General features: G+C 49.0%; 2 protein-coding genes and 1 long non-coding RNA gene across 17 annotated transcripts in view; 2 read left to right on the top strand and 1 right to left on the bottom strand.

Annotated features, from left to right (window-relative positions):
- The window catches only part of TMEM51 (transmembrane protein 51), a 58,423-nt gene extending 56,360 nt beyond the window's left edge, over nt 1–2,063 (top strand). For all 9 annotated transcript variants that reach the window (XM_025446893.3, XM_049107028.1, XM_025446895.3 and 6 more), the window contains one exon: nt 939–2,063. In XM_025446893.3, coding sequence (XP_025302678.1) covers nt 939–1,350 — 412 coding nt within the window. In that variant the 3' untranslated portion in view covers nt 1,351–2,063. The remainder of the gene's footprint in view (nt 1–938) is intronic.
- Nucleotides 1,679–16,861, bottom strand: LOC112659791 (uncharacterized). Its single transcript, XR_003136505.2, has 3 exons — nt 16,827–16,861; nt 13,774–13,844; nt 1,679–1,964 (listed from the first exon to the last, which is right to left on the bottom strand). It is a non-coding gene; the product is annotated as an uncharacterized LOC112659791 (long non-coding RNA).
- An 81-nt stretch (nt 16,862–16,942) lies between these two features.
- FHAD1 (forkhead associated phosphopeptide binding domain 1) overlaps nt 16,943–24,461 on the top strand; it is a 122,366-nt gene continuing 114,847 nt past the window's right edge. For all 7 annotated transcript variants that reach the window (XM_049106984.1, XM_049106990.1, XM_049106982.1 and 4 more), the window contains exons 1-2: nt 16,943–17,064; nt 20,973–21,079. In XM_049106984.1, the coding sequence (XP_048962941.1) occupies nt 20,987–21,079 (93 nt within the window). In that variant the 5' untranslated portion in view covers nt 16,943–17,064; nt 20,973–20,986. The remainder of the gene's footprint in view (nt 17,065–20,972; nt 21,080–24,461) is intronic.

Below are 24,461 nucleotides of genomic sequence, written 5' to 3'. Positions count from 1 at the left end.
AAACTTAGGAAATACAGAAAAGAACAAAGAAGGAAAATCAAGTCACCCTTAACTACCCACCCTGGCCATGAGCACACACATGCCCAAGGGCAATGCATGCAGGGTCTGGACCAACCTGGTAGGGGGACGGTGATGTTGGCTATGATCACCCCACAGGGTCAAGTGTAGAGTCCTAGAAAATGGCTAATGGCATGACTCCCTATATGTGTGTAAAGAAACAAAAACAAAAACACCCTGGCTTTCTGGTTTTTTTCTTTCAATGGTCAAATGAGAATAAGCCTGACGATAAGACCTTTGAGCCTTATAGTGAACTTGGAAGACAATATTATAGAATAACTTGAAATACATAAAATTTTATAACGGAAGTTCCTTCTCTACCTGGGGACAAGCATTTTGCCTCAAATCAGCAGCTGTTTCATGCATGTTTATGTGGCCTTTGGCCAACGGACACAGCTGGGCACCAGAACAGCCCATCCGGCATATGGTTAAGTGTGAGCCTGAAAAGCAAAGGGGGTTTAGTACTTCCTTGTATTACAGCTTCCAGATAATCCAGGGTAGTCCCTGTGGTAACTGGTCTCCAGTTCCTGCTCTCCCCCTTCCTAAATACACGACCAAGTCAAATACATAACCTTGATGTATCAGTTTCCCCTTCTGTCAAATGGGTGTAAAAATAGTACCTAACTCATAGCCTTGTTAGGAAGATGAAAGTGGTTGATACGTGTTACTTAGTACTTCCTGAAAGTACTTAGAACAGTACCTGACTCATAGCACACAGTTGAAGTGTTAGCTTTCCTTACTTCTGGGACCCACTGGTTGTTCACAAGGCTGGTGTATGAGGACCCAGTGCTGACACAGGATCCGGAGTTCGTCTCCTTGTGACTTTAAATGCGGCCTGGGCGCATGCTAACGCTCTCCGTGTCGGTGTTGTTGTCTTGCAGCCAGGAGGAGGAGGAGGAGGAGGCCTCCTCCAGGTACTATGTCCCCAGTTACGAGGAAGTGATGAACACAAACTACTCGGAAGCGAGGGAGCGGGACCAGAACCCAAGGATGAGCATCTCTCTCCCCTCCTACGAGTCCTTGACGGGGCTTGACGAGACCAGCCCCACGGGCGCCAGGGCCAGCGCGGACGCCAGCCCGGGGAACCCACCCGACAGACAGAACTCCAAGTTGGCCAAACGCCTGAAGCCGCTGAAAGTTCGAAGGATTAAATCCGAAAAGCTGCACCTCAAAGACTTCAGGATCAACCTCCCCGACAAAAACGTCCCTCCTCCCTCCATCGAGCCTTTGACGCCCCCGCCGCAGTACGATGAGGTCCAGGAGAAGGCTTCCGACGCCCGGCCACCTGACTGACGGGCTTGCAGGTGTGTCCGTCCGGGCGCTCACCCTCCACACCACGGACCCCCAGGAAGCCACTTCAGCTGCAGTTGAGAAGCGGAGGGGCCGGACGTGTACAGATTGACGGGGATGGGGACGGGGGGTGGGGGTCCTCTGACAAGGGACTGACGACGTCCGCCGAGCCACACGTGGCAGGTGCATCAGAAAGAGCTGCCTCCGCGGAGCTGGGGACGTGGACCCCGTGGGGGGCGCAGGGCACCCCCTCCCCCCGCCCTTCTTCCCCAACTCTTGAGTTGTTGGCGACAACACTTCTCTTTCCAATCAGGACAGGACACCTAGCAGCTGGTTTAGGTTGTGATTTTGTTTTGCTTCCACTAGGACTGTTTTGTTTCAAAAAGAGAACAAGACAGGCCTTTTGCTTTCTTCACCGGAGTCCTGAGCCTCGGGATGGAGATGTGACTTGGCTTTCTGGAAAGGATGTGGGGCTGTTTCATGAATGAAGCGAAACAGGAGGCTGATGGACGAGGTGGGGCTCTCTCGGAGCTCCTGAAGCTGTTGGTTCTCCGAGGGCCCAAGGCCCGGGGGTGCATGAGATCAGAGCCTCTACCGGTACGCTTTCCTGGTGACTCCTGCGTAAGGGCGAGAAAGGAAAGCTGTAGGAGATGTTTTATTCCTTCTAAAATGCTGTGCAACTGAGCTTTTTATAATAAAATATTTTATATGTAGTACATTTGGGCACTGAATTCCCATGGATGGCAGCTCTTCATAGGGAGAAACATCACTGATGATAATAATTGCTAATCTGCACAAAACAGATCATATCACCAGGTGCTGTGCTAAGTATTTCACGTACGTTACCCCATTTCATCTGCATCCTGGTATCACTGCCATTCGGTAGGTTAGCCCACAGAGGCTCAGGTTAGGTAAAGTGCCCCATGTCACATCGCTAGTGAGTAGCAGAGCTGGAGTCTGAACCCAGGCCGTCTGGCTCCAGGGCCTGAGTTCTTTCAACGCTCTACTGTGTGACTCAGCGTAAAGGGCTTTTTCCGACTTGGAAGGAGGATCTGTGCTTCCCAAGAGCTGGGGCTGCACCATCAAACTGAATGCTCAAGAGAACATTGTGGCTGTTTAGACAGTAGCTCCTACCTCCCTAAACAACCTCCCAACATCCCCCTCCTGAAACCCGGCCCAGAGGGGCTGTATGCTCATGCAGGCCAGGTCAGCATGTCCTCACGGACAGGGCAAAGTGCCTGCCCTCTGGAGCCCAGGAAAGCAGTTCAGCTAATGAGAATGCCCAGGGGCCTGCTGGCTGCTGAGACGTCTGGGGTCTCGCCCATGGAGTGGGAGTCTGGGAAGATACACCTGAGTCCAAGGCTGCCTTCCCGGTGTTGCTGAGCATGAAGTGGAGCCTGCATGGCTAGGAGTAGAGTAAATTCTGAGGCCCTGAAAGCTTAGTAGGGAAGGGGGAGCAGGTAAGGAGTGAATCACCTCCTTATCTCAGATAGTCAACAGGGTCTAAATTCCAACCTTTCTTTCACTTTACTTATGCAAATCCATCTATGACAAAGGAGCTGCAAGGACCTGCCTGGTGGCTAAGACACCAGAGGCCTGGTCTGGTCCCAGCCCACTACCTGCCAGCCTATGGCTCTCCATGTATCTGTGGGCTGGGCCTGTTCTTTGCTTATTCTTTATGCTTCCTCCTGATGGGAAGACAAACAGAAGGAAAAAGAAAAGGAGACTAGCAGGGCACCTGGGTAGTTCAGTTGGTTAAGCCTCCAACTCTTTTTTTTTTAATTTTTTAAAAATTTATTTATTTATGAGAGACACACAGAGAGAGGCAGAGACACAGGCAGAGGGAGAAGCAGGCTCTGTGCAGGGAGCCGGATGCGGGACTCGATCCCAGAACCCCAGGGTCATGCCCTGAGCCAGAGGCAGATGCTCAATGCTGAGCCACCCAGGCGTCCCTAAGCCTCCAACTCTTGACTTGGGCTCAGGTTATGATCTCAGGGTCGTGAGATCAAGCCCCGGCTAGATAGAGCTGTGTTAGAGCCCTACATTGAGCTCCATGCCCAGTAAGAAATCAGCTGGAGATTCTCTCTCCCTCCCTCTGCCCCTTTTAAATACATATTTAAAAAGGAGAACAGCAAGGTTCCAAATGATAGAAATGTCCCTCAATGTGGGCTGTAGTAGATCATCCTGTGGGGCATCTGCCCAGCCTAGACCTTCCTTGAGGGAGAAAGGTTGGGGGCCTGTAGTGGGCTGGATGGTAACCCCAAATGATAATCAGGACCTAATTCCTATGATCTGAGAATGTTACCTTACAAGGTAAAGGTTTTGCAGGTGTGATTAAGTTAAAGGTTTTGAGATGAGGGTATCCTGGAATATCCAGGTGAACTCTATATGCCACCCACAAGTGCACTTACAAATGAGAGATGGGGGACACCGCACAACATGGGATGAAACATCCTCAGCTCCCAGTGACACTGTTAAACAATCACACAAATGCCAGAACTGGACATCTTCACCTTAGATGAGCAGTTCTCCCCCAGGATTAACTTTGCTGCCCAGGGGCCATTTGGAATGTTACAGTGGCAGTAAGGGGGCTGCTTCGGGCATCTGGTGGGGCCAGGATGCTACTAAACATCCTACAGTGATGTCAACCGCCCAGGTTGACAAATCCTGCCCTAGACATAGGAAGATCCATTCTCTTGGGCAGTGAGGACTCTGAGGGTAGAGCCTGGCCACCCAGAGTCAGCTCCATCAAAAACCAAGAAACACTATCCTTGAAGATCAGCCTGAGTATGATATTTATGATTTTACTTTAAGGAAAAGAAAAAACTGTCACTTTTACAAAGTGTCCCCAATCCAGAACTGTAAATCTCATTCTCTACAGCATGATATAAATAGGTCTCTCCTCTTTTTCTCCATCCCCAGTCCCTGCTCTGGGCATTAAAACTCTCCACTGAAATTTATTAACTATCATTTAAAGGATGTGGGAAAGAGAATAGTCAGTAGTATTTACAAACCCAAATACATTTTTAAGAAAGTTTAGGATAGTTAAAAGGCTAATGAAGGCTATATTTCAAAATAAAACAACTAGGATATAATTTGAGAAGCAAAAATTACAGCATGATCTTTTCTGGAATGTAATTCTTCTCAAAAAAAAAAAAAAAGATGTCAGTAATACAGTATGCATCTCAGGGATGAGCTGGGCTCAGTACCGTATAAACTTTGAGAGGTGCCTGGAAACTTCAAACCCAAAAATGTTCTCACTATTTATCCTCAAGATGTCTTATTTTAGAAAGCATCTTGGCAGTTGTGTCCAGTCAAGAGAAATTATTAGCATCTACTTTAACAAAACACAAAAGAGGGAAAGATAATGTAACAACGTGGTAGCAACTAGACACACTGTAAGCAGGTGTTTATAAGAGAAAGTGTGTGAAACTTGATATAAGCAAGTGAATAAGTGCACCTGCCTCACCTAAAACTGAAACACTGTGGGACCCCGGGGTGGCTCGGTGGTTGAGCATCTGCCTTTGACTCAGGGCGTGACCCCAGGGTCCTGGGATGGAGTCCCTACTTCTGGATGGAGTCCCTACGTCTCCCTCTGCCTACATCTCTGCCTCTCTCTCGTGTCTCTCATGCATAAATAAATAAAATCTTTAAAAAAAATAAAATACAGTTGAAAAATTGAGCCAGTTAAATAAAAAGCTGCATTTATTGTTTCTGATGAATTAGCTCTCTTTTTAAAAATCGCATTCATGTACTAGTCCACCACCGAGTGGGTTGTTTTAATTCAGTACAAATGCAGCAGAAAAAGAGATATGGGGGAAAAGCCATGAGCCATAACTTTAATGAATTTTAAAGGTAATGCAAGGTTTATTGAAAACATCCAGTTGATCAAAATGGCAAAGAAATGCGACCCCAAAAAAGCTGACTACTATAAGGGATAAAACTTGATTGTGATGTTTATTTTCCAAGGTCAGAGGGAAAAAAAAAATGAATGCGTTAAGTTTTCCCATTGGCCTGAAAGCAATAAAAATTGTCCATTAATCTTCCTTTAGGCCAATAATAGAACAGTCTCAAGGGGCAGAGTAGGAGCCAGAAATAAGACCGGAGGGGAAACGTAGGAGAATGTATCTATGGACATGTTAGGAACAGGCTGTCCTATCATTGTGATTCGTGTATCCTTGAATTCTCAGATGTGTACATTTTTATACATCCTTTCATTGAATAAACATTGGGTTAGAAAGGAATATGCAAGTCAGGGTTTTTTCGACTCTGGCACTATTGACCCTTGGAGCTGGATGACATCGATGTGGGGTGGGGAGCGTGCTGTCCTACGCACCATTGGATGTTTAGCGGCAACCCCGGCCTCTCCCAGCTAGGTGCCAGTAGCCTCTCCCATGTGTGACAATCAAAAAGGTCTCCAGACATTGTCACAAGTCCCCTGGGATGCAAAATATCCCCGACTGAGAACCAGAGCTTGAAGTCTAGTGGGAAGAATGTGGGATGGGAAATTGGAAAAAATGTTATCGCTCAGGTGGTAATTTCCATGTTTGTCAAGTGAAGATGTTGACAGTTGCCTCGGGTGACAAGACTCGGGAGAGCCCAATGAGCAAACTATATGTGGAAATGCTACAAAAAGTAGAGTTTTGGGCAGCCTCGGTGGTGCAGCAGTTTGGCACCGCCTGCAGCCTGGGGTGTGATCCTGGAGACCCGGGATCGAGTCCCGCATCGGGCTCCCTGCAGGGAGCCTGCTTCTCCCTCTGCCTGTGTCTCTGCCTCTCTCTGTGTGTCTATGAATAAATAAATTAAAAAAAAAGAAAAAGAAAAAGAAAGAAAGAAACCCATTTCCATTTAAAAAAAAAAAGTAGAGTTTTGGGCAGGAAGGCTCTAGAGCTCATCTAGGGATGAGCTTCCTCGTACAGAGAAGGAAAACTAAGACGAAGATGTTTACCTAAAGACTACCCCAATGGGGTACAAACGTGGAGGGCTGTAAATAACGATTGCAGTGGTTTCCACGGGGAAAAACAAAGGACACAGAGCCCATTTCAGCAGACCCCTGAGATGGCATAGTGTGACACTCAATCCAAATAATGGCTTCAATGGGCTGGGACACATCTACAACTTTTTAAAAGATTAATACATTGGTTTTGAGAGAGAGAGAGAGAGAGAGAGCATGGGGCAGGGGCAGAGAGCGAGAATCTCAAGTAGACTCCGCACTGAGCACAGAGCCCCACGCAGGGCTCAATCCCATGACCCCGAGATCATGACCTGAGCCGAAATCAAAAGTGGGAAGCCCAACTGACTGAGACACCCAGGCACCCCTGCAGATCTTTGAATCAAAGATTCCTAATGAAATTTTTTTAAAAAGTCATCAGTCGCCTTGGCAGTTGCTTCTCACTTTGAATATTGACACATAAAAAGAAAGAACCGATCCTTCGTTCTGCCTTTCCTGAACAAGTCGTATTTTATGATAAATAGTGAAGGAAAACCCTTCTTTCTCAAAGAATTCTAGCTAATAATTACCAAATGAATAGCAATCAGAAAAGTCACAACTTAGCAACCCCAAAGGAAATAGTGGATCTAGAGAATGATATTCAAAAAAAGCTAAAATTGGGGCAGTCCCAGTGGCTCAGTGGTTTAGTGCCTGCCTTCAGCCCGGGGCGTGACCCTGGAGACCAGGGATCGAGTCCCATGTCGGGCTCCCCACAAGGAGCCTGCTTCTCCCTCTGCCTGTGTCTCTCTCTCTGTGTGTCTCTCATGAATAAATAAATAAATAAATAAATAAATAAATAAATAATCTTAAAAAAAAAAAAAACTAAAACTATTAGTTAAAAAGTTGATGAGTCCCAGTGTCCATCAATGAATGAATGGGTAAACAAAATGTGGTACCTACATACAATGGAATATTATTCAGGAATATTATTAAAAAGGAAGACAATTCTGACACCTGCTGCAACCCAGATGGACCTTCAGGGCATGATGCTCAGTGAAATAAACCTGTGTGCTCAGGACATACAGATACTGTATGATTCCACTTATGCGAGGCACTTAGTCAAATTCACAGAAACAGAAAATAGATGGGTGGTTGTCAGGGGAATGGGGAGCTGTGGTTTAATGGGCGTGAAGTGGGGCACCTGAGTGGCTCAGGGGTTGAGCATCTGCCTTCAGCTCAGGGTGTGACCCCAGGGTCCTGGGATCAAGTCCCACATTGGGCTCCCACTGGGAGCCTGCTTCTCCCTCTGCCTGTGTCTCTGCTGCTTCCTCTGTGCCTCTCATGAATAAATAAATAAATATTAAAAAAAAAAAAAAGAACAAGTCAATGGAAATCATGAGGAAGCCATCAGCCACATCCAGGATGCGAATATGCTACAGGACAAGGGACTTAGTTTCTCCAATAAATCAGTGGCTGAAAAATGGGGGGGAGGGGGGTGGCGCACAGGTGGGAAGAATGGTTGCCTTTACAGAATAAAAGGGATTTCAGAGACAAAAACCACATGTAATGTGTGGATCTTGTCTGCATCTTGTTCTAACAAACCTACTGTGAAAAAATATCTTTGAGAGAATCAGGGAGATGTGAGCATGGACTGATGTTAGACGATATTCAGAAATTATAAGTATTGTTCAGTGTGACAATGTGTGGGGGTGAGGGGTGGCAGGTACTGTAAAGGGGTGGGATCTTCCTTTCGGTTAGGAAGTATCCGTGGGTGAAATGACACAATCTGCCTTAAATGCTTATGTGGATCCAGAAAAAAAAAAATCAAAAAGGAAGAAAAAATGAAATGAAAGAAGATTGGGAAACTATTGAAGTGAGATGATGGGTCCTTGAAGTTCATTGAATTATACCCTTTCTCTACTCTCAGGTATATTTCAAAAGTCCCATGAAATAAATAAATAAATAAACAAACAAACAAACAAACAAACAAAATAAATAAAAACAGGTTTTTAATGTAAGCAGTCTCAAAGGAACATGCGAGCATACAGCACAGGTCGAGTGAGCTACAACCACAGTGTAAATAGATAGATAAACGCCTCTACCAATGTGGGAAGCTAACAGGTGCCAGAAATGGGAGGTTAGGACTAGGACCTTTGCCCAGCGGGCTAGCCAAGGCTCAGGTGCCCAGATGGAACCAGCATCCTCAAAGGTGCTGTACATCCCTGCAAAGGGAGGGCTTGAAAAGTTTTTTTTTTCCCTCGGCTGCTAGAAAAGGGAGCCTAGGAGGCAGTCTGTCTGTTTTCAGTGTGGGCCTGGAGGGGAAAACTTAATTACGGCCACAATAATAATAAAGATGCCTGTCACCTGGAAGACCTGTAACCACGTGGGTCTGGGGTGCAAATTGTCCAGCGGGGAAACTCCAAGCGAAGGGAGTCAGTGTAAGTGGTCACAGGTTATCAGCATCCCTGGCATCCCGCTGAACCCAACAAAAAGCTTTCCTAAGAGGAAGGCAGCCTGGGATCAGCGCCCTCAGGAGTCCCACAGGTCACGTTCAGGCACAAATGAGATGAAAATCAAATCGCTATATGTCTGAGAAACAAGTCAGTATGAGCCAGAGCGGGCTGAAGCAGACAAGGGATCGAGACCCCACCACCACGCGCCACCTCCCCCCCACCCCGGGGACTCCAGACACTGAAATTCTCAGATGCAGCTTCTAAAATCACCACATATTAGATCCTTTCTAAAGAGGGATTTACACATGAGCAGGGAATGAGGCTGTCAAAAATGGTAGGCATGTGCCCTCAGGACTTTAAGGGAGCACAAGAATTGCTATGTGACCCCCGTACTTTGGGCACTGCCTTTCTGGTGGGAGCAACAGATTTATTTATAGAATCAAATTACGCTGGGGATGAAAACCAAAGTGCTCCCAGGGGCCAGAGAGGAAATAGGAGTGGTGCGGCGGCCAGGGAAACACAGACCGTATTGCAGGAGGGCAGCCCCTGCTCTGCCCTCACAGGCTGCTGACCCACCTGCGAGAATGCAGCCCGGGTCCCCATTTTCCAAGAAAAGGCATGAATCCAGATTTTAATGTAAATTAAAATGGTCTGGACACGTTGGCCACCATGAAATTTTTGTCACCCGGTACCCGTCTTCTACAAATACTATGGTGTTATGATCCCCCTTGGGGACCACGTCTCAGCCCATCTCTCAGAGGCTGTGTGGACACCATCTCTGGCCACAGGAAGAGGCATGTGCCTCAAGCCCAGCCAGTCAGAGCAGAGCAGCCTATTGGCCTCGATTATCAGCTCAGGAATGGGCCTGTTCCCCAATCAGAGGAAATGAGAAGCAGTGAGGCCTTTGGGGGAACTTGGGGGAAAAGACCCTCACTCTTCCCCATGGGATTCAAGGCTGAGAAGCTGTAAGGGCAAGAGCTATGGCAGCCCTTTTGTGACCATGATACAGAGATTCTATCTAAACTCAGATCCCCGTGGCTAAAAAGCATCACTGAGAGCTGAAGAGAGGCCAGGGACTGATGACATCCCTTGGGCCTGAGCCCACCTGTTCTCTCTAGACTTGTCATTTATGCTAACCAGTGACTTTGCTTTCATGCTGACACCAGGTGGAATTGGTTTCTCCATCACTCCACAGAAAGAGGCCAAACCCTTCAGCAACTACTTAAAAAGTCTTTAACATGCTATGAAGGCCAAACACACATGTCTGAGGGCTGACGTGGGCCTTCGGTTTCCAGTCTCAGCTCCTGGCCTCCCCTCCTACCCGATGGGCCCACGCTATTCCCGGTCTCTTGGCCTCTCTTCCTTTCTTCTGTATAATCTCTCCCTGCTCAACCACCTAGAATCTTTTTTTTCCTGTCACCTAGAATCCTACCCATCTTTCAAGACTAAGCTAAAAAGCCTCCTTTTTTCTTAGAAGAGCCTTTCCCGGGGGCCTCCCCCCAAGTCCCACCCCACAGCAGGAGAACCTCCCTCCCTCCCCTGCCCCACGTCCCTCTGATGCCCCCTTGAGCCCTCAGCCCTTCTGCCCAGGAGTCTGACCACCCAGCAGCATTCCTGTCCCCTGTGCTTCTTGACCGGGATCCAAATTCAGACCCAGATCAGAAGGGATGATCTTTGAGACTTGAATTTCAAAAAACAATCGGTTCTCAGGAGAAGTCAGAAAAACATGGTGAAAGACGAGGACCGAAGTGAGGGATTGGAAAGAAAGAGCGGTTGTTCTGGGGAAAAGAGAGGGTCTATGTTGAGTGCGGTGAGGAAGGAGGAAGAGCTGCCGTATCTGGACTGAACGAAATGATTCAGGGGAAACCTGAGAAGAACCGTCTAGAGGGGCACGAGGTTGATCTGCTCGGGAAGGAAGATAAAGAGCATGTGACGGGAATGACCCGAAGCAGAAAATAGGAGCACTGTTCGCAGGATAAAAGAATGCAGACAGCAGCACGGTGCTGGGAAACCTCCAGAAAACAAGGCCGAGGGTGACACACGATGAGGTCATCCCAAACTGGATAAACCGAGAGGCTTTTTGAAGAGGTGGGGCTCACATCCGCTTCCGCGGGAGGAAACTGAGGCCCCTGGACCTGACACCGGGAGGGTTCTGAGGCCGGGCAGCCGCTAGGCCAGCTGTAGCCCAGGTCGCGTGGGTCTGACATCCTTGCTGCTCCTGGCGCCAAGGACACATCAGGGAAGAAGACAAGGATCCCCGCCGCACCGAGCGTACCTTTCCGTTTATATTCTAGCCCCCAGATCATCAGCAAGTCTGAAGATGTGACCCCGAAATCTGGTGATTCTGACATAGGACCAGATTTAGGACCTCCTGTCCAGAGGAACCCCAGGTCAAGGGCCCTCAGTAAGGAGAGAGGGGAGGATGGTATTGGAAAGCAGGTGCTCTGGCTGGAATGCTCACACACCTACCTGCTCCAGGGTTGTAGATGGTACCTGCACTTTGGAAAAATGTTTGGAGGGATCGTCTACAGTTGGACGTCTGGGTGCTCCGAGGCCCAGCCATTCAACTCCTCGGTGTATACCCAGGAGGTACTTGCACGTAGGCATACCCCAAAGACATATGCAATGGCCCCCAGTTGTCGCCGGTGTTCACACCTCTGAGTAATCCCCTCCCCTTGAGTGTAGGTGGGACCCGTACCTTATCTCTAACCAGCACAATGCTGCAAAGGGGATGGGATGTGTCATTTCTGTGATCACGTTACAGGAAAGGGTAACTTGCATCTCACCAGGAGCCTCCGTCCATTGACTCCCAGAAGCAGGCCACCTTAGGGAGAGGCCCACACGGCAAACAAAGAGTGGGGAGCTCCCGCTAACAGGCAGTGAGGAGGTGAGGCCCTCAGTCCAACAATCCTCAAGGAACTGAATCTTTCCAACAACCCCATGAGCTTGAAAGTGGATCCTTCCCCATCTAAGTCTCAGAGGAGACTGCTGGCCTTGGCCAACCCCTTGGTGCAGCCCGAGAGAGTCCCTGAGCAAAAATGCCCAGCTCAGCAGTGGCAAGATTCCTGACCCACGGACGGAAACTGTGACATAAGGGTGTGCTGTTCTGAGCCACTATGTTTGTCATAATTTGTTATGAACACGAACAGATAACTACTACCCTGGAATGCAGGAGGGCAGTGAGAATGAACGAGCCAGTGACATGACACCACAAGGCTGAAGCCCACAAACATCACGTCGAGTGAAAAAGCCAGGCAGAGACGGGAATCTGTATACTTCCGTTCAAATGAAGCTCAAAATCAAGCAGAACTAATCTACGATATTGGAGATCGGGGTGGTGGGTGGGTAATGAGCAGAAGGAGCACGGGGAGTCTTCTGGGGGGGTGGCAGTCTGCTCCTGGATCTGGGTTCTGGTTAGGCGAATGCATGCGCTTTGTGGAAATTCTTCAAGTGCCCACTTATGACTGGTGCACTTTTCAATATTTCAAAATGTGTTCTTTTTCGATCAACAGTTTACCAAAAATGTGGCATTCTGGAGTAGGATCCCAGCCTGACCTCTTGCGAGATCTGTAAGCCGGCAAGTCACCTGACTCTTCTGTGCCCCCTTCTGCAAAATGGGTTTGGGCTAAGAGTTGGATGAAACCGTGCATGGCACAGTGGCGGGCACTCAACACGACTAGATACACATCAGCTGGTTTTGCTAACCACGTCCATAAAGGTTCATTGTTACTCGCAAAAAAATAGCAGAGGTCTGTTTGTCCAGATGCCTGAAAGTAGAATTTATGGAGTTGCCCAGCAGGTACCACCCCAGAGAGAGCAGGTGGGTCCTCAGGAATCCCTCCGGGGGACATGAGGGCAGCGAGCCCAGCCCTTCGCCAACATGCACACCTAGAAAGGTCCCAGGGCAGAGGGCAAAAAGGTGGTCAGAGGTCAGGTTTGCTCTGGGTTGGGACTCTGAGTCTTGATGCAAATCAAGCCTCCCCCCAGGGTGTCTGTGACCTTGGGCTGTCCTCCCACACCAGCCAGAAAACAAAACAAACACACCAACCCCAACACTCAGCTGTTGCAAACACACAGCGAGTCCGTGGTGCCGGGGCACGGTTTGCGCTTAACTGACCCTGAACCCTCTCGATCGGGTCCAGACAGGCGGATGGGCAGCAGAAGTGAGGCGCGGACCATACGCGTGTGTCAGAAGGACACACCCGCTGCGGGATCAGCACACCTAGGTTGCAAACAGAACACGCACACTCACTCCCGCGGCAAAGCCCGGGGAGCTAAGGGGCCTTGACTCTGGGGACAGATTCGCAAGAGAAACAGAGGCCACGAACCAGCACAAGAGTCCAGGCGGGAAAACCTCCCAGGCTGCGTGTTTTCTCACGTTCCGTCCAGGGAAGGGGACATGATGGTGGCGCAAGGTCCCCGTTCTTTGATTTGAATGTACCTTTGTGCCCGTGTGTAGGTGTGGGTCAGTAAATAAAACCCCACGTCCCCCAACCTGAAGGGCCGGGTTGTTGGTGGCTCGGGAGCCTCCAGGCAGTCTGTGCTCCCCTCTGTCATCCTGCTCGGCAGCTTCCTGCTGGTCGCGCTCCTTTCTCCCTCGTGCTCTCCCTTGCTCCTGCTCTCTCTCTCTCTCTCCGACTCTCCCTTACCCCGTAGAGGCCGTAGAGGCCTGTAGAGGCCAGGCCAGCCTCCCTGCCTTCATTTCCATTTGGAACGCAAAGGCACCAGAAGTACAGGCAGGTCCGGGGACAGGGGGGCCATGGCTGTGGCCTCCCCAGCCAAGGACAGCCCAGGGAAGGTGGCTGACACCGAACGAGGTTCTAGAGCTCCTCCCAGTGTCTGGGCCACCAAGGTTGGCAGCAGGCCCCTTGCCCGGCTGGCCCCTTTCTCTCCCTGCTTCGGGCACTGCCAGGCGGGGCCGGGAGGGGCCTTCAGGGCAGACAGGAGCCCGGCCAGGTCAGAGATGACGGGAGCAAGGACCGTCTTGTGGTTGGGTCACCTGTGGTCCCTGGGACGTGCCCCTCTGCAGTCATGCTCACCTACCTTCTAATCAGCCAGATTGTTTCGCTGTACGACCTTGGGCACATTGCTCCATGTTCCTGAGCCCTGTTTTCCTGCCAACATGGGAATGCTTTGTTAGAAACAATGATCAGCAGCAATGGGTTGGTTTGGTATTTTGGGTTTTTTTTTTTTTTTTTTTTTTTTTTAGGTCTTCTCTGCAGCAGCCCTGTTCTGGGTGTTTGATCGTGAGATTCAAATGAGGTGACCCCCAGGAAGGACTGAGACTAGCGCCCACCCAACGGGCGGAAAACCCACAGATCCCAGCATTCAGGCCCACCGGTGTGAGGCCACCTGGGAGCGGCCGAGCTGGGACTCGACACCCGGCCCTTCAACGCCAGCACTTCCGACACGAGTCACGATGCCATCCGGCCTTGGTAGCCACGCACAGCAGAATAAAACTGATGGATTATAAGCATCACCAAGGAGCCCATATAATCTAGAAACCTCTACTTTCTCCTTCAGGAGCAGTATTTTTAAGACCCCATCATGGCTCAATTGCAAGTTACGACTGTCTCAGTCCAAGCAATCAGCGCAAGTTATTGGGGTGGTTTCTGTTTTTTTAAGTTAAAGTGGATTGCTTGTTACTGTGCTTCAAGGATTTTACACAGCCTTTGAGATAACTGGCATTTTGTGGGGAGGGGAGTCCAGTCAAGATTTAGCAGTCTCTGCTCCCGTTGGACGGAACGTCAGCTTTGTTCTCAGTTTAGTGTTCAGAGGAGTGGGCCACTGGCGACATATGACCTCTCAAAGACTCTCTGAGGCCAGGGGACTGCTCCCACTCAAGGCCAGCCTTGCTTCCATTAGGGTCCTGCCTGGCAGGAAGCAAGTTTGCATCCTCCACTCATGTTGAGGACAAGAATTGAACTAGAGACGCGCGTGGAGGTGGAGGTACAGGTGAGGGGGGGTGCTCAGGCCTCCCGAGAGCCCAGCGCCTGGGCAGCTGCCTAGACCAGCCAGTCTCCTGAGATAGGACAGATCAGCTCTGCAGCCCAAGAAGGGGGAAGCCAGGCTGTGGGCGGGTGTCAAGGGCTGCCCCCCACTCACTCGCTCACTCAGGCACTGTTCAAGGGACCGTGATACAGCAGTAACCGAAACAGAAGAAAAAAAAAATCCCTGCCCTCATGGAGCTTAGTTTCATGGAGGGTAGGGCCCGGAGACAGAAATAAAGTGAAATGAATAACGTAGGATGTTAGATGATAAGCGGTCAGACGAGAAGAGGGATAGAGTGTGGAGGTTTTTATTTTGTTTGGCTGTTCTTGTTGCTCTTTCTTGTTTATTGGGCTTGTTTTGTTCTGTTTTGTTTTGCTGTGGGCAGATGGCCGGGGCTTCATTACGTGGAATGGGTTGCCAGCCACCTGCCCCCTCGTTGTTGTTGTTGTTGTTTTTTAAGAACTTTAAGTAGGGCAGTGTTTGAGTAAACATCTAAAGGAGGTGAAGGAGACCCTGGTGGAAGTGCTTTCTAGGGAGAGGGACAGTAAGTGAAAAGGCCCTGAACCAAAAAGGCCCCGGAGTGTTGAGGCTGACGGTCCCTGTTCCTGTGACGCTGTTATCCCTCAGGCCCGGGTTTCCGTGCTCAAACCTCAAACTTCAAGCCTAGGGTGTTTCTGGTTGTGGGGGACTAACCCAGGCGGAAGCTTCTAGGCTGTGTGAGGCCCTGGAAGAGATTTCTAGAGCTAGGCTCTGGGGAAGGTCACTGCATTCAACTTCACAAAACAGGGTTTGGGCCGAGTTTGTAGCAAATGCAGCTTCCTGGGTCAGGCTCCACATCCCAGAATCTGTGACCACGGTCTGTGCCTGGGAGTCTGCATTTCTGGAAGCCTCTCCGGGTGTTTGAGCATCTTCACTCTGGCCATTTCCACGCGTTCTCCCTTAGCTCTTGTTCTAACCCACTAGGGTAGAGGCCTCCATGTTTCATCTTTCTTGAACGTTCTTGAGTCTGGAGGCACCTTGCCGGCCATTTCCTGCCAGGGACGGAGCATCCCCTGGGGAGGTGGAGTCGGCTGGGCTGCTCGGCTCCCGGGCAGAGGATGAGTGGGGGTGACGGGCCCGGTGGGGCTTGCGGTGCATCCTCCACGCACCCCCCACCCTGCCCTGGGCCCACGTGGGGGTTTCAAGGACAGTGATGATGCAGGTCAACTCTGGGGACTCAGGATAAAAAACAAACGACCGAATGTCAGTTTTGACAAGAACAGAATCGTATTGGGGTTGGCGGCTCGGAAACATCCCTTCCCTGGCGCATGAAAAAAATGCCCTCATTCTTTCAGAAGTGTTCCTTCCCCATCCCTCGCCATCCCCCCTGCCACCCCCAGAAGGGGTGGTTACCCCCCCCCCCCCCGCCTTGCTCTATTTTCTCATCTGCAACGGACAGGACCAGGCATTCAGGTGGGGCAGGGGTCCCTAAGCTTCTAGTGTCTAAGCTTCTCCTGGTTCAGCTCCGCGACCCTCGACCCCCGCCCCCCGCCCAGGAGACTGTCCCGTCAGTTCGGGCCTCGCTGGAAAACCGCGCGCCGACTATTTCTGCGACCTCTGAGCCTCCGTTTCCCCATCTGTAAAATGGGCCGCCAGATGCTTCAGGGCTCCGTGATCTACGAGGGCGCCCACCCCCACCCCTCCCCCGCTCTCCCCGCGCCCGGACCTGGGTTATCCCACCCCGGCGCCTCCCACTCTCCCCCCCGCCCCCCACCCCGCGATCCTCCGACCCCCCCAGCTCACCCACCCCCCCTGCTCTCCCCGCCCCCCCCGCTGTCCCCGCCCCTTCCCCCCTCACGCTCTCCCCTCTCACCCCGCCCCTTGCTCACCACCACCCCCAGCTCACCCCGTCCCCCCGCTGTCCCCGCTGTCCCCCTCCCCTCCCCCGCTGTCCCCGCTGTCCCCGCCCCTTCCCCCCCACCCCCGCTCTCCCCTCTCACCCCGCCCCTCTGCTCACCCGGTCCCCCCGCCCCGCTCTCCCCGCTCTCCCCGCCCCTCCCCTCCCCCGCTGTCCCCGCCCCTTCCCCCCGCCCCGCTCTCCCCGCTCTCCCCGCCCCTCTGCTCACCCGGACTCCCCAACGCTCTCCCCGCTCGCCCCGCCCCTCCCCGCTCGCCCCGCCCCCTCCCCGCTCGCCCCGCCCCCTGCCGCGCAGGCCACGCCCCTCGCCGGCCCGCGCCGTCGCCATGGCGACGCGCGTACACAGGCCGGGCGGGCGCGCGGGGGGCCGGCCCCGCTGGAGACTCCGCGGGAGCGCGGCCAGGCGGCCTGGCCCGGGTCGGGGCCGGGCGTCTCCCTCCGACCAGGTGAGCTCGGCTGGCGGGGAGGCGGCGGGCGGACACCCGGGCCCGGACCCCAAGGGCCCTGCGCGGTCAAGAGCTTGGAGGGGAGGCTCGGGACCGGCCCCAGCCGATCCGGGCTCGGGACCCAGGAGCACCCCGAGGAGGTGTCCCAACACCAGCCCGTCCTCCCTAAAATGCAGGCCCCACCCCCGCCTCCAGAGGTAGCCTGCGCGGGACCTTCAGGACCCTCCTTGCACCACGCGTGCGGCTCCTAGGTAGCCAGTGGGGTACAGCTGGGATTAGGAGGGGTGCCCGCTGGTTCCTCTGCTTCAGGGACGACGCCCACGCAGAGGTCAGAGATGCCCTTACCTGACCTTCCCTTCCTAGACGAACTTCTGCAGCTCCCAGGCCCCCCAAGACCGGTAGCCCTGAAAAGACTACCGCTTCCCTAGCCCAATTCCGAGCCGTCCAGGTGGTCGGAGGGTACGCAGGTGATTGAAGGTCTTTTGCTCCTCACTATGCCCGGTGCTTCCGGCCACTGAGAGCGAATTTATAGAGTTTAACACGTTCACATTACTCCCTACAGTGTTTTCAGGCAGGGGAGTGACTGCACAGGGCAAGATTGAGATGGAGAGATATTGTCCAACCCAAAAGCAACAGGTAGAATTTAGGGTTTTCAAAAAGGAACTCATAGGGCAGACACTGAATGGGAAGATTCCTAGCCAGCTGGCTGCGCAGATTTGCTTTGATGTGTCATCTGCATTTTCATTTATTCAGCAGATGTTTGCTGAGCATCTACTATGCGGCAGACACTGCTCCAGGTGCTGCAGACAGAGCAATGGATAAAACTGTCAGGAACTGCAAAGGGGCTGAGCTTTTACCTTGCTCGTAAACTAATAAGTTAGCCTGGCAAACGACACAGGACAAAATCTGTCAATGCCTCTGCTCCATAATGGGCACAGGCATAAGGTACCCAGGACGAATTTATGAGCTTGGCCAAGCTAACTTATTAGTTTGCAAGCAAGGTAAAAGCTCAGGCCCTTTGCAATACAGTTCTGGCTCTCCCGGAACATATATTTCCTTGAACGGGAAACAAACAGCAAACACAACTAAATAAAGGAACAAGAAAATGTCAGGGAATGAGAAGTATAAGGCAGGAAACACAGCAGGGGAATATATGCCAGGAGTGATGAAGGGCGGCCTTCAGCTAGGGCAGTCGGGGAGATGCCCCAAGGGGGGGCCTCTGAGCAGAGAGAAGGCTCCAGCCTTGGGAACATCTGGGGGTGGAGCTAAAATTCAAATCTGCACGTGATCCAAGTTCTGGGGCTTTAGTGGCATTTCCTGTGGTTTTCCTGAAGAAGAGACCTTTCTCCCAAGTTTGCATTTCAGTTTCATTAGGCTTGAGTGTGTTGCTTCCTAATGTGGTCCTCTGCCATCAAAGTGAATAACTGCAGTGATTTGATGGCCCCAGAGCAGGGTTCTTCTGGACGAGGAAGTGTCCCTTTCTGTGAAGGACACTGAGCTTAGTAAAATGTGTTTCTCATTACAGGTAGGCGTCACTATGTGTGAGGTATCCGCTGCTCTCAGTATTTACAAATGTAGAATCATCTGGCTTATTATGATTTCTCTTACCCCTGGGTTGGGTTTTTTCTTCCTTTGAGAGGATGGAATCCTGGTGTCAAGGGCTTCCTGACATGTCCCAAGTGTCAAGAGATAGTGCAACCCCCCCCCACACACGCACCCCACTCTGCCCCACCCAGCAACAGTGGACACGGGGGAGGTTGAGCTGCTGGCCGATTGCACAGTAGTTACATGCAAAGGCTGAGTTGCCTCCCAGACACTTGCTCTTATGTGACCTTAACCTCTCTGAGTCTCAGTTTCCCCATTTGTAACGTGGGACAGGACAAATACCTACCTCACAGGGTTGTTGCGAGGATGAAAAGAGGCAGGGTGTATAGGAGGATAACAGTGCTTGGCACCTAGGAGGGATTCAATAGTTGATAATGGGGATGTGGATGAAACGTAGAACCAGACCCAGGACCCTCTATGAGCATAACTTGATGGTCTTTGTTTTTTTCCACAGTCCAATGGCTTCACATTTCAGTGACCTTTCAGTTGAAAAGAAAAGTGAGGGACTTTGGTTCTTGGACATGGCATTGAGATAGAGGATGCCACACTGTGTAACTGGACATATCTTAAATCAGAATTCAAGCATTGTGTGAATTATCAATATTTTGGAACCTCCTGAAGTCACTGACATTTTTATACTTGAAACAACAGGGATAGAACTTACTTTGAAATGCATCAAACTATAAAATGGGTGGATGCATGAATAGGCGGATGGGTGTGTGATACAACAAATAGAGCAAAATGTCAATTGTAGGATCTTGGTGGTGGGTAAAAGGAGTTCACCATTCACTTCTTTCAACTTTCCTGCACATTTGACATTTTCATAATAAAATGTGGCGGGGGGGGGGGGCGGTGCAGAGTCTTAATCGCATGTCCAAACTAGAGTCTTGATACTTTGCCTTTCAAAGTTGACCCTTTCAAAAAACAAAAACAAAAAACAAAAACAAAAAAAACAAAGTTGACCCTTTCCCCCTAATTATATGGAAAGTGGAATGATTTGCAAAAAAGTGGCCTTTAAATCCTCAGTGACTGACTCAGCAGCTTCAGCTCTACAGAAGGCTTAGAATTCCTTGGATCTGAGTTCGATAAGCCCAAGATTTGTAATGATAATAATAATAATAATAATAATAATAATAATAATAGGAAAAACGTGTGGTTAGAACATAGCGGTCATCACCCTAATTGCTTCATACATATGATTGCATTTCATCCTCCTCCGGAGTACAGAGTATTATTAACTCCATCTTACAAGTGAGAAAGCTGAGACATACAGAGAGAAGTAACTGGCTCAAAGTCAGAGGGTCAGGAATATGGAGCAGAATACTTGCCGAGCCGGATACCCAACCTGGTACTAAGCTTCATGGGAGGTAGACAGTGATTATCCGAGGAATTCAGGTTTGTCATTGGGCTGTTCTAGCTCTCGGTGGTTTGTGCTCAGAGTTATGTAAAAAATGTCTTCTGTCCGATGATCAGAACCAAGCTCCTCTTTGCTAGATGTCACTGTTTAAAAAAAATTAGTCTTGGGGCACCTGGGTGGTTCAGTGGTTGAGCATCTGCCTTGGGCCCAGGGCGTGACCCCAGGGTCCTGGGATCGAGTCCTGCATCGGGCCCTCCGCAGGGAGCCTGCTTCTCCCTCTGCCTGTGTCTCTGCCTCTCTCTGTGTCTCTTATGAATAAATAAATAAAATATTTTTAAAAAATAGTCTTAAGGGGCATTTAAGCAAGAGTCAGGTAAGCATCTGACTCTTGATTTTGCCTCAGGTCATGATCTCAGGGTCCTGGGATTGAGTCCCACATCGGGCTCTTTACTCAGCACGGAGTCTGCTTGCTGCTTCTCCCTCTCCCTCTGCCTCTCCCCTACTTGTACGCACCCTCTCTCTCTTGCTCGCTCTATCTCTCTCAAATAAATAAATAAACTCGTTTAAAAACTAGTCTTAAAAATATGCAGGAATTGTGAACACTGTAAAGTCCATCTATCCACTCCTGCCTCTGCTGATTTCTCCTTTAAACATTGGAGTGTGGGCAGCCCCGGTGGCTTAGCAGTTTAGCGCCGCCTTCAGCCCAGGGCATGATCCTGGAGACCTGGGATCAAGTCCCAAGTCATGCTCCCTGCCTGGAGCCTTCTTCTCCCTCTGCCTCTCTCTCTCTCTCTCTTTCATAAATAAATAAATAAAATCTTTAAAAATAAATAAATAAAAATAAACAAACATTGGGGTGTGTTTCATCCATTCTAAAGGTGATGTTGTTGAGTAATCAGAGGATTGCCTTTTCCTAACAAAAGTGTTTTCTGCAAACTTTATATAGGGAAAGCAGAGAGTATGAAAGCCTACCTAAAGAGCGCAGAAGGCTTTTTTGTCCTGAATAAAAGTACTACGGTTGGAAGGCATGAAGACTCAGACCTTGTTTTAGAGGTAAGGACTGTTCCTGCCCACTCCCAGCCCCTTACTCCCCTCACACACCCCTACTGTTCTGCAGACTCCTGTCTCTTTTAAAGCACACCCCCTCTGGCTGACAGCCACATCTTCCCTCCATGTGTGACCAGTAACCACCGACGGAATGTACTGGTTTTCACAGCATGTATGGGGAACATGAGTATGAAGCAGAGTGATGTGCCCTCTGTCCTTTGCTGACCATGTGCACATATGTTCCACCCATTGTCCTCTCCCTCCAGCCAAATAGGGCTGTTTGGAGGGGGTGTGTAGCTGGCACTTTGACCTTCTCCTGCTCTGGGCCTGACAGCGAGGGCCACCTGGAGTATCCAGCTTAAGCCATGGGCTCCCCGCCTCTTCCAGAGCTTTTGGAGACTGTTGTGATGTGTATAACATTTTCAGAATGTCATATAAATAGAATTATACCGTGTGTCCTTTTGAGATTGTTTTCTTTCTCACTCAGCATAATATCCTTGCACTCCATTTTGGAGATTCTCCTGTTCCTTTTTATTGGGGAGTAATATTCCGTGGTGTAGATGTACCATCATTTGTTTGACTATTCACATATTGAGGGACATTTTGATTGTTTCTAATCTGGGGTTGTTACGGATACATCTACTCATGAATGCTTGCGCGCAGATTTTTGTGTGAATGCAAGTTTTTATTTTTCTGGGATAAATGCTCAAGAGTGTGACTGCTGGACTATATGGGAAGTGTATGGTTTCTAAAGTAGCTGCCAGACTGGTGTCCCGGGTGGCTATACCATCTTACATTCCCACCAGCGATGTATGATTTTTCTGCATCTTCACCAGCAACTGGTGTTATCCCTGGTTTTTTATTTTAGCTGTTCTGCTGAATGTTCAGTGATGCCTCACCATGATCTTCATTTGCATTTGATGTTGGACATCTTTGGACATCTTTTCATGTGCTTACTGGCCTTGTGCAAATCCTCTTTGGTGAAATGTCTCTTCATGTCTTTTGCCCATTTTCTAATCACAGTGTTTGGTTTTTTTTTTAACTATTGAGTTTTGAGAGTTCTTTAAATATTTTAGAGACATGTCCCTTGTCAGATATAAGTTTGAAGATAATTTATCCTTGTCGATAGCTTGTCTTTTCACTCTTAACAGAATATTTCACAGGACAGAAGTTTTAAATTGTGATGATATTTACTTTATCATTTGTTTCTTTCACAAATCATGATTTTTCATGTTCTGTCTAAGAACATGTCACCAAGTCCTTGATACTGAGGATTTCTTGCATATTTTCTTCTAGGTTGTGTGTTTACATCTATGAACCACTTTGAGTTCATTTTTATATATAACATGAGATTTAGATCAAGGTTCTTTTTATTACATGCAGATAATGCAGTTGCTCCAGCACCATTTGTTGAAAAGACTGTTCTTACTCTGTTGAAATGCTTTCAGAACTTTGTCAAAAACCATTTAGTCATACTCGTGCGGGAGCTACTTCTGAGTTTCCTGTATGTTTCATAGGTCCATGTGTCTGTCCCTCTACCAAAACAACATAGCTGTAGTTACATAAGTCTTGAATCAGGTAGAGTGGTTCCTCCTATTTTATCCTTCTTTAAAAAAAAAAAAAAAACTTACTTTTTACCTATTTTAGTTCTTTTGCCTTCCCACACAGATTTCAGCGTAAGCCTGTTTATATATACAAAATATCTTCCTGGAATTTTGATAGGGGTTGTGTGTAAGCCTACATATCGGTGCGAGAAGAATTGATATCTTTACTATGTCGTCTTCCAATCCACGAACATGGTATATCTCTCCTTTTACTTAGGGGGTCTTTGATTTCTTTCCTGAATGTTCTGTAGTGTTTAGCATACCAGCCTTGTACATGTTTTGTTAGATATACACTTAAGTATTTATCTTTTTTTAATTATTGTAAACGGCATTATGTTTTTAATTTGGTGTCTACATGTTCATTAGCCGCATATAGAAATAGAATTGTTTTTCATATGCTTAAATGGAATCTTGCAACTGTAACTAAACTTTCTAGAAAGTTTTTTTGTTTTTCTTTTCGCTTTAAAGATTTTATTCACCTGTTTGACAGACAGAGAGAGAGAGGGAGAGGGAGAGCTCAAGCACACAAGCAGGGGAAGGAGCAGAAGGAGAGGGAGAAACAGATTCCCTGCTGGGCAGGGAGCCCAATGAGGGGCTCCATCCCAGAACCCTGGGATCATGACCTGAATCAAAGGCAGATGCTTAACCAACTGCATCACCCAGGTGCCCCTAGAAAGTTTTTATAGATTTATTGAGATTTTACACATAAACAATCATGGCATCCACAAAGAAAAAGTTTTATTTCCCCTTTCAGAAAAGGAGATAATAATACGCTTAATTTCCTTTTTCTTGCTTTAATGCACTGGCTAGAACTTCCAGTATTCTGCTAAATAACAGTATAAATCTTCATATTTGCTTATTCCTAGTTTTCTGAGAGTGTTTGTCATAAATTCTCCAGTTTAAAAATAACTCAATAAACCTCCCCTTGAGATTCTCATCTGTGATGTGGTCTCCCTACAAGGACACAGAAAATCTGCTCAGTTGCACAAAGTGGAGGAAAAGAAAAAAGATTGTAGATTCTTCTTTATCACCCAAGGGACAGGTTTCGGTAGTTTTATTTCTGGTCTGGCCAAAGTAGCAACAGAGATCTGTGTTCTGAACCTGAGTATGGTATTAGCAAACTAGTATCATAGGCTTTGGAGATTGACAGACCTGGGATTGAATCTCATTAGGCCACTTACTGGCTGTGTGACTCCAAGCAAATTACTTGTTCTCTCTGAGCTCATTTTCTGTCTATAAGCCACTTACCTCAATGGGTTGTGAGAATTAAATGAGAAATGCACATAAAGCGCCTGGCATGTAGGGCACCTGGGTGGCTCAGTGGTTGAGCGTCTGCCTTCGGCTCAGGGCTTGACTCTGGGATCCTGAGATCAAGTCCCATGTCGGACTCCCCGCAGGGAGCCTGCTTCTCCCTCTGCCTATGTCTCTGCCTCTCTTTCTGTGTCTCTCATGAATGGATAGGTGGGATTTTTTTTTTAAAGCCCCTAACATATGACTCTAAGTAAATGACACCATGATCATTAATATGGCCTCATAAACTGGAGATTGAGAAGAAGCCTTAAGATGCACAGGATTAAGATAAGGACCACTGATATTAACAAGTTGTACAGAAAAGGGGACTAATGAGGATAATTTTTATGTAGACAGAAATCGAGTTGCATGCACTGTATAAAAATAATTGACTACCTCCTGCTCCTCAGACTTAGTTTAAGGAGTAAGTCACCACCAGCAGCCATAGTCACATTGATTTATGAAGCAATCAGCTGCATTTCCAGAAGCACAAG

This window comes from Canis lupus, chromosome 2, assembly GCF_003254725.2.
Source record: "Canis lupus dingo isolate Sandy chromosome 2, ASM325472v2, whole genome shotgun sequence".
Lineage (NCBI taxonomy): Eukaryota > Metazoa > Chordata > Mammalia > Carnivora > Canidae > Canis > Canis lupus.
Note: the sequence above shows the minus strand (reverse complement) of the source record. Positions and strands in the feature narration are given on the sequence as shown.